Source organism: Cucurbita moschata, unplaced genomic scaffold, assembly GCF_002738365.1.
Source record: "Cucurbita moschata cultivar Rifu unplaced genomic scaffold, Cmos_1.0 Cmo_Scf00021, whole genome shotgun sequence".
Lineage (NCBI taxonomy): Eukaryota > Viridiplantae > Streptophyta > Magnoliopsida > Cucurbitales > Cucurbitaceae > Cucurbita > Cucurbita moschata.
The window spans coordinates 337,266-345,581 of NW_019268537.1; the positions used below are offsets into that span (position 1 = coordinate 337,266).

The 8,316-nt window shown below is 38.9% G+C and overlaps 2 protein-coding genes across 3 annotated transcripts; one reads left to right on the top strand and one right to left on the bottom strand.

Moving 5' to 3' along the window:
* The first annotated feature begins 169 nt into the window (after nucleotides 1-169).
* On the top strand, nucleotides 170-3,388 carry LOC111458268 (7-deoxyloganetic acid glucosyltransferase-like). Of its 2 annotated transcripts, XM_023100804.1 has the most exons (3): nucleotides 170-1,013; nucleotides 1,095-2,040; nucleotides 3,141-3,388. In XM_023100804.1, exons 1-3 carry the CDS (start codon nucleotides 515-517, stop codon nucleotides 3,151-3,153), a joined length of 1,458 nt encoding a protein of 485 aa, XP_022956572.1. In that variant the 5' UTR covers nucleotides 170-514; the 3' UTR covers nucleotides 3,154-3,388. The 2 variants fall into 2 exon arrangements, with proteins under 2 accessions (XP_022956572.1, XP_022956571.1); XM_023100803.1 differs by lacking the exon at nucleotides 3,141-3,388 and having other exon boundaries at nucleotides 1,095-2,190.
* A 658-nt stretch (nucleotides 3,389-4,046) lies between these two features.
* Nucleotides 4,047-6,112, bottom strand: LOC111458270. Its single transcript, XM_023100807.1, has 5 exons — nucleotides 5,629-6,112; nucleotides 5,230-5,526; nucleotides 4,815-5,139; nucleotides 4,630-4,728; nucleotides 4,047-4,532 (listed from the first exon to the last, which is right to left on the bottom strand). The coding sequence occupies exons 1-5, from the start codon at nucleotides 5,860-5,862 to the stop codon at nucleotides 4,417-4,419; spliced, it is 1,071 nt and encodes a 356-aa protein (XP_022956575.1). The 5' UTR covers nucleotides 5,863-6,112; the 3' UTR covers nucleotides 4,047-4,416.
* Nucleotides 6,113-8,316: the final 2,204 nt, after the last annotated feature.

Genomic DNA, 8,316 nt, shown 5'->3' on the forward strand with positions numbered 1-8,316 from the left:
TTTTTTTTTAGGTGCCGGTCGAGGTGGAGGAGCGTTCGAGAGCTGTGCGGTCACAGAGGGGGTCGTTCCGGAGCGTCAGTCCCTTGTCGGTCTTTTCGAGTCTTTTGTGTTTCATTTTACATTTGTAATTTTCTTTGTAATAATTTCGAAACTAATCTTCTCTCTCTTGTTTTAACCAAATGGAGTTTTTATCTTTTTACTTTTCTCTTCTTCTATTTTCTTTTTGTTTATTTTCGATTTCGTCTTTTAGTTCACGGTCTGATTTTCGAAGCCTTGAAAATCGGGTCTTGACAAGAAAGAACCAGGGTTTTACTTTGAAGAAAGAACCAGGGTTTTACTTTGAAGAAAGAACCGAGTATTGGACAGAAACTATCAACCAATAATCAAGCTTCTAGATTCTTGTCAAGATTCTTATCAAGAACAAAAACGCATACATTCACACACACACCACAAAAAACAAGCAAACCAGAAAGAGAAGCCGGTCGCGGAGGAAGCTGCAGACACAGAATTAAGCATGGAGCAGGAAGAAGCAGAGCCCCATATTCTGATGTTTCCCTTTCCAGCCTTGGGGCATGTCAACCCAATGCTCAAACTCGCCCAACTTCTTTCCCTCTCCGGCCTCCGAATCACCTTCCTCAACATCCACCGTATCCACCAAACCCTCGTTCTTCACACAAACCTCCAATCTCGTTTCTCTCGCTTTCCCAAATTCCGATTCCAAACCATCACCGACGGCCTTCCCCCTAACTACACCGGCGGCTTGACCAAACTCTCTGAATTGACTCACAGCATGGAAGCCGTAACCAAGCCCCTTCTCAGACAGATGCTGGTCTCTAGTCAACTGGGTCCAATTCCGACCTGCATAATTCTTGATGGGTTTTTCAGTTTCATGGTTGATGTTGACGCTGAGCCTAAAATCCCCGTTTTCTGTTTTCGTACTGTCAGTGCTTGTTCTTTTTGGGCTTATTCATCCATTCCCAGTCTCATCGAAGATGGTCAGCTGCCTGTGAAAGGTAATCAATCGACAATCGATTTTCCAATTTTCCCATTATGCTTGCTGTTGATCGACTTAATGGATTTCCATTGAAATGCAGGGGAAGAGGACATGGACAGAATGATCGTAGGCGTGGCTGGAATGGAAAATATTCTCCGATGCAGAGATCTTCCAAGCTTCAGCCGAGTGGGGGACCGCACGGATCCGATCCTTCAATACAGCGTGAACCAAACCATACAAAGCTCTAAAGCTCACTCTCTGATATTGAACACATTTGAGGACTTGGAAGGCCCCATTCTATCTCGTCTACGGAGCCGATGCCCAAATGTCTACGCAATCGGACCTCTTCATGCCCACCTGAAATCAAGACTTTCCGGTGAAATAACTCGGCCGGAACCGGAGTCTTCGAACGGCTATTGGGAGGTGGATCGGAGCTGCCTGGCATGGCTCGACGCTCAGCCTTCGAAATCTGTCGTCTACGTTAGCTTTGGAAGCGTTACGGTCATGGGGGATCGCCAATTTAGGGAGTTTTGGCACGGATTGGTGGATAGTGGGAGGCGGTTTCTGTGGGTTGTGCGGCCCAATTTGGTGGGCGGAAAAGATGGGGAAAATGGGATTCCAGCGGAGTTGGTGGAAGGGACGAAGGAAAGGGGGTGTATGGTGGGTTGGGCTCCGCAAGAGGAAGTGTTGCGACATGAAGCCATTGGAGGGTTTCTGACTCACTGTGGGTGGAATTCGACATTAGAGGGAATAGTGGGCAGCGTGCCAATGATCTGTTGGCCTCAATTTGCAGACCAGCTGACGAACAGCCGATACGTGAGCGAGGTTTGGAGAATTGGGGTGGACATGAAGGATGTTTGCGACAGAGAGATAGTGGCTCAGATGGTGAATGATGTGATGGAAAACAGGAGAAATGAATTTATGGGTTCTGTTATTGAGACTGCAAAATTGGCTAATACAAGTGTGGAAGAAGGTGGATCGTCCTTCCGTGATTTGGAGCGAATGATCAACGATATTCGATTGCTTTGGAGGAGACGCATAAAGAGGTCATTTCCACCCGCTTAGCATATTTTTTGTTTACTATATGTTACCAAATCCCAGGATTGTGCACAAATGTAATTTTCAAAGAATTTCTAATTTCTTTTCTATTGAGAATGCAATTGGAATGGAACCCAAGTAGCCATGTGTTAGGCAAACCTGTTTTGGTCGTCTCCTACATTTGTCCATTTCTATTGAGAATGCAATTGGAATGGAACCCAAGTAGCCATGTGTTAGGCAAACCTGTTTTGGTCGTCTCCTACATTTGTCCACCATCTTTAATGGACACATGATCCTCCATTACATTCTTCAAAGTAGGAGCAAAGTCATTAGTCTTAATCTTTGGGAGAAGAAAGTTTTGTTTAGTCAAGCATGAGTTGGACCTCATTATTGGAATAAGACATAACTGGCGAAAGGTGGCACGGGAAAAGTGTTTGTAGTGATGGTAGACTTAGAATTAGGTATTTTGAAGGATGATATGACTACGGGATGCTTGGTGATCGCTTAACAAATTCCTCACCTAATATCCTAACCAAACCCCACACAAATAGACCTAAAATGCTTCCAGCTTGAATCTTTTTCTGATATCTAGCTTAGCCTATTGTATTGCTTCATTTTTCAATCATTCCTACAATTTAGGCTTTAATTATTACCACAAAATCACTGTCTTATTTTTTCCGTTCATAATTCAAGGCCCACAAAGAAACCTCAAGTCTTAAACCTTTTCTGAAATCTTCTGGACAGAGAACTGATGGTTGTTGGTTCCAGAATTGTGAATGATGAACACAGCAGTGAGCTCTTGTCTTTGAGAAAAATGTGTCTCGAACAAGAACACCAAATTGCTTTATGGCGTTGGAAGCCTCAGTGTTGAACTTGCAAGTTACTTCAAGTTTTGACGTGTGCAAAGATCCTCTCTGATTAACAAGAAAAGTTAGATCAAAGTCAATTGCTTCAAGTCCTTCCTTTTCAGTTGTGAAGCTTGGGCTTATGAATACTTATGATCCTTTCTGTATACAATATTGGACAGTTGCCCTTTTTCCTTCCACAAGAAAACTGATAGCTTGGGGCCTTTTCTTTCTCCTATTGATATCACTTTCATGAATTGTAGTGCCTTGGCTTGATGAGGGTGGCAAAGTGGATGGTAAGCAAGGGTCATAACACAATGGGCGCAAACCCAGATGAAGATAGCATCAGAAGAGTTCCCCGTGGCATTGCAGTCTAATTTTTCCTCCTCTGCTCTCTTTAAATATCTTCGAACACTCTACTAACAGACATAACACAAACACTGTAAGATATGAGTAAGTTTCTCTTTTATACTTAAACGACCCGTTTATCAAATCACATAAAATTTGCACATCTTTTGCTTTTGCCTACTTGGGAAAACAGTAGAAAAGATAGAGTGCAGGTTGAGTAAATTTCACATCAAGCTTTAAATCTTCATTCTGAAGCATCAAGACTGGACAAGCTTTTGATCAAATCACTGCTAGAATTATGCATAAAGAAAAGTGGACTGTAGTTGGATAAGATGGATTTGAACATGAAATGCAAGAATTTCACACTTTTGGTTGAGTTGCTGCACCAGTTAGAGTGGAGCCTCTATCAAGAGCAGCAGCAGCAGAAGATAAGATAACATAATGCTAACATGTGATAATGTCTTGTTTCTATAATGTGGATTTGATGTTTGTTGAATAATCTGAAGCCATTATTATAATGAATGTTAGTTATTGATTAATTTAGATCTATGCTAACAAAGTTGAAACAAAATCCAAGATCCAGATTGAAGTGGATGCCATTCATGTCGAGTACAGAGGACAGCCCCATTGCTCCAACATAAAACTATTCATAGAAACGTACGGTCGGCGTGGTCGCATGGCATGGGAATGGCCATGCTCCCAATAAGATCGTCTATTTTTTTGGAGGAAAAAAGAACATATATTAAATCACAAAGTTAACGATTCAAACTTTAATACTAACCAATGTTTATCAACAAATAAGAAGCTCTTGCTTCTACACATAAATCAACAAATAGTTTATTTATATTAGAAGGGTCTCTATAGCTACATACTATAGCTATATGTTTCAATTAAGAAACCCACAAAAATTATTACAATATCTCTCTGTCCCCAAGTCCCCACTTTCCTATAAATTACTCTCTTTTTCTCTGTTTCCCCCCTTTCTGATGAATGAACGCTGCATTTTTACTCTGTTCTCCATCTAATGAGACCTAACTGGTAACTACAAACCTGCAAACAAATCCTTCTTCCATCTTTAAGTTACAACCCTTAATTCATATCTTTATTGTTCCCTATTCTAAAAGAAAGAACACTTCAATCTTCCCAATGAAAAAGCACTTTTTTTTTCAACTTCCAGTAGTTTTGTTTGCTTTAGTATGTCCACTCCTGAGGAAGAAGAAACTCATGGCTTTGGCCTCTTTCTGCCGGCCGGGAATAACTCAGCCTCTGCTGTGCGAAAATGGCGTTTCTTTGAGCCATTAAAGCTTCTGAAGAAAATAAAAAAATAATAATAATAATAAAAGCTCATTAGCATATTACTATTTAACAGATCTCAAGATGTTTGAATTGTTTCCACATGCTCACCGTAGCACGGTGGAAGGCGGCGATTTGACGTCATCTGGGGAACAGATCGGTTGAAGTCTTGAACGTTCTTCCCTGGAAGCAGAGTAATCGAGCCACAGTCTGAAGAAACAGAGCAAAAGTTAAGAATCAAGTTCAAATTCGAGAATCCGAGATTTCCAATTTGATAAAAGAAGAAACAAAAGTACCTGCTCTTTTGCGAGATTGTGGTGGGTTGTTGTCGTATCGGCGAGGCAAGAAGACGCCAGTACCTGTGCACTCCTTTTTGGGGGCCGATCCGCTGCCGTGGTAGGCGGCAGATACAGCGGGAGTACTAGGCTGAGAAGGGTTTCTCCGGTGATGGGGATGCAGAGAAGGCCAAGCGGATTGAGGAAAATCCACAGCACGAACAAAATTCCCATGTTCATGGGGAAAATCTCCCCCTCGGCAATAGATCTGTTGATTCTCAACCTTCACTTGTCTCCCCCAGTTTAAACAGCTTTCCTGTTTATTAATCGGAGGCTCTGTGCCGAACTGAAAACAGAGGAGAAAACAGAGTTAAACGATTACAGATAAAAAACAGAGAACAAGGGAGTGAAAAAAACGAGGCTAATTTAGCTTCACCTGTGAAGGGTGGGAGTAAAATCCAGCGTTTCTCATGGAAGAAGCAAGCTTTGAAGAACTTTGAGAAGGACCAATAATCCCATCTCTTTGAGTGTTCATTTTGAGTCTCGCAACTTGCCCTGCAGCAGCATAGATAAGATCCCAAGTGTCTTCATCGCCGCCGAAAGGAGTGGTCGGAGGAGACGGCGCCTGAGACGGCCCGTTTGGGCTTCCGTCGCTCGACACCGAGCTCCAAGCCGACCAACTCCCAAACCCACTAAGAGTAGACTGAGGAGAACTAGCCATGGCCGTCTTAGCCTGAAGAAAAAAAAAAAAAAAAAAACAGAGTCGTCGGTAAATGAAAAACTCATTGAAGAGACAAAAATCGAGTGAATTAAAGAAAAATCAAAAGATGGGTACTTGGGGTTTGTGGACAGCAGCAGGTTTCATGGAATCACGAAGAGTGGTGTGAGTAAGGCGGTGCGTCAACGCGGCAAGAAAGTCGGCGTCGTCGTCGTTGTCGTCATCGCCAAGAACAGATCCGAGGGGGGAATGAACAGGGGAGGAGTTGAAGTGATAAGGGAAGTCGGTGGGGAGGTTATGGTGGTCGGATAAAAAGTGGGGAGGGAGGGAGAAGTTGGAGGCAGAGGCCATGGTTGGAGAGAGAAAGGGAGAAACGGGGAATTGGGAATTTTGGAGTGAAGAAGAAGGGGAGAGGGGGGATTTAATAATTGGGATTTGAAGGAAGAGAAGAAGGAGAAGAGGGACCCAACAAAAGAAGAGAGGGAAAGAGAATGTTGATGACAGTGTTTGCTTTTTGTTTAAGGTTTCAGGGAACTTTGAGACAGTTCAAACTATGAGAGAGAAATGAAGATAACAGAGGATTTCCACTCTCCAATTCCAATTCCAATTCCAAACAACTCGAATCATTCAACACTCCTAACCTCAAATATTTGTCTTTTCATCGAACTTATCTGCCATTTCTCTATTTTCCCATCTCTTTTTTTCCATAATAGTAAAAAAAACCTCCACCAATCAAAAAATATACTCAATTTTGTATTTGTCTCTAAATTTTGAGAAATGAAAGTGAATTATTAGTATATACAAAAAGCAACAAAAATATTCACAATGATTGACACACATGCTGAAGTAGACTCGAGAGAGAAACTAGAAGAGTAAGATGAACTATAGACGTCGATAAACAGTTTCTGTGTACCGTGATAAAAAAAAATTAAGTATATTATCGTTACTTTTGATTATTTGTGTGTATTTTTTTAAACGTGATATTAATAGTTCTGTCCACCTATTACTTTGATTAATGAGTAGACACTAGTATAATAATAATATTAGTGATAATTGACATGTAATTGTTACAAATACATATACTCTTTCTATGGAGATTAAATGATCGAAAGAAAAATATAATAAATATTATTATTACTACTATTAGTATATAAAAAAAAAAAGGTGAAAATATTATGTTTATATTTGTACGGGATTGGGCAGTGAAATCCAAAACTTCAATTAGGGTCAAATGTTGAGGGAACGTAGCCTTTAATTATTGTCACTAATTAAAGTTATAGACACAATCATTTTAAGAATGATAATTTATATTTTCCTGTTAAGAATGATTTTATTAATAAAGAAAACACCCATAAGAATGATTAAGTTGAATAATGAGAAATGATTTAGCCGTAATCATCTCCTTATCCACTCCACGAATAAATTTGGGTTATTTATCGTAGGAATATGATCTGAATCTATATCAATCCCATTTCTTCCCCCTAATGGTTGGTGTAGCCATAGCCAAGACTTCATTTAATATTTTTTATTTTCAATCCATTGTTTCTCCTTATTGGTTTGATTTTAAGATTAGATTAAGCTAAACTTACTTTAAATACAACTCATTTCGGTTGTATTAGGAGTTGACTAAGTATCTAGCTAAAATGGAATTTGGAATGAAGCAGATTGTTCCTCCCTAGTTGGATTAAGGTAAGAAAACTTTTAATTGGATAATTTTTTAAATTGTTAGATATATATATATACATGTATTTGTTCTACAATTGGACCTCTTGCATGTACTAAGTGATATGAGTTATTTATACCTTCACGATCACAGATTAGATGATCTATAATTTTATTCCTAATCACGAGATAGATGGTCAAAACCTATGAAATCAAATTAACAAATACGAAATTCAAAAGTCAACTAAAAATATTTAAAAAATATAAAATGAAAGTAAGCACGAAACAATTTAAATCTAAAATTTAAAAAAGAAACATAGAAACTTACACAATTAATTGTGGATATATATAATATAGTAAAAATAATTTATTGTTTAAAAAATAGAAGAAAGAAAAAAGAGTGGAGGTTTTAAAAGCAGAGGATGTAGGCGTCACAGAAAACCCGTGAAATGTTTGAGAGCGCAGTTGATGTTTCCGTCTCAGACAGAACAGAATCTCCACCGTACAGATTCGGTAGCTTAACTGTCATCAACTACTAGACGCCGTCTCTATTACTTTCCCCCTTCATTGCCCGGACTTCAATCATTCCATTAATTACAGATAATAAGTTTCCCGCCAGCAGGATGAAAAAACAAAACATTATTTAAATACAGAAATTAATGTTCATGTCAGAGAACAGAACAGATTAAATTTGGTATTTTTGGAAATTAATGAAGACACAGAGCTCAAAAGAAGCTCCAAATGGCGACCTGTGTTCATCTGTTCCCCCCACCAGAATTTTTGTTTTATTAATTAAATCAAATATTAAAACATCTACCATTACTTTAAAAATTAATAAAAAAAAGTTTAAATTTTATTTTTATCTTTAATTTTAAAATTTGTTCCTTTTTTTTCCAATTGAAATGGTGTAGAAATTAACACGAGAATTATCCACAACTTATGGTTAAATTTGATTACGTTTCTATGTGATTATAATTAACAGAGGGAAAAAAATGCTTGGGTTTACGTGCGCGTGCAATCGCGATTTTATTTTCTCCTCTTTTGTTTATTTATTTGGTACCGTGTCTTAAGGGTCTCTCACAACAAATTCCTCTACACTTTAAACCAATTATTTATTTATTTATTTATTTTTAATTTCCCCAC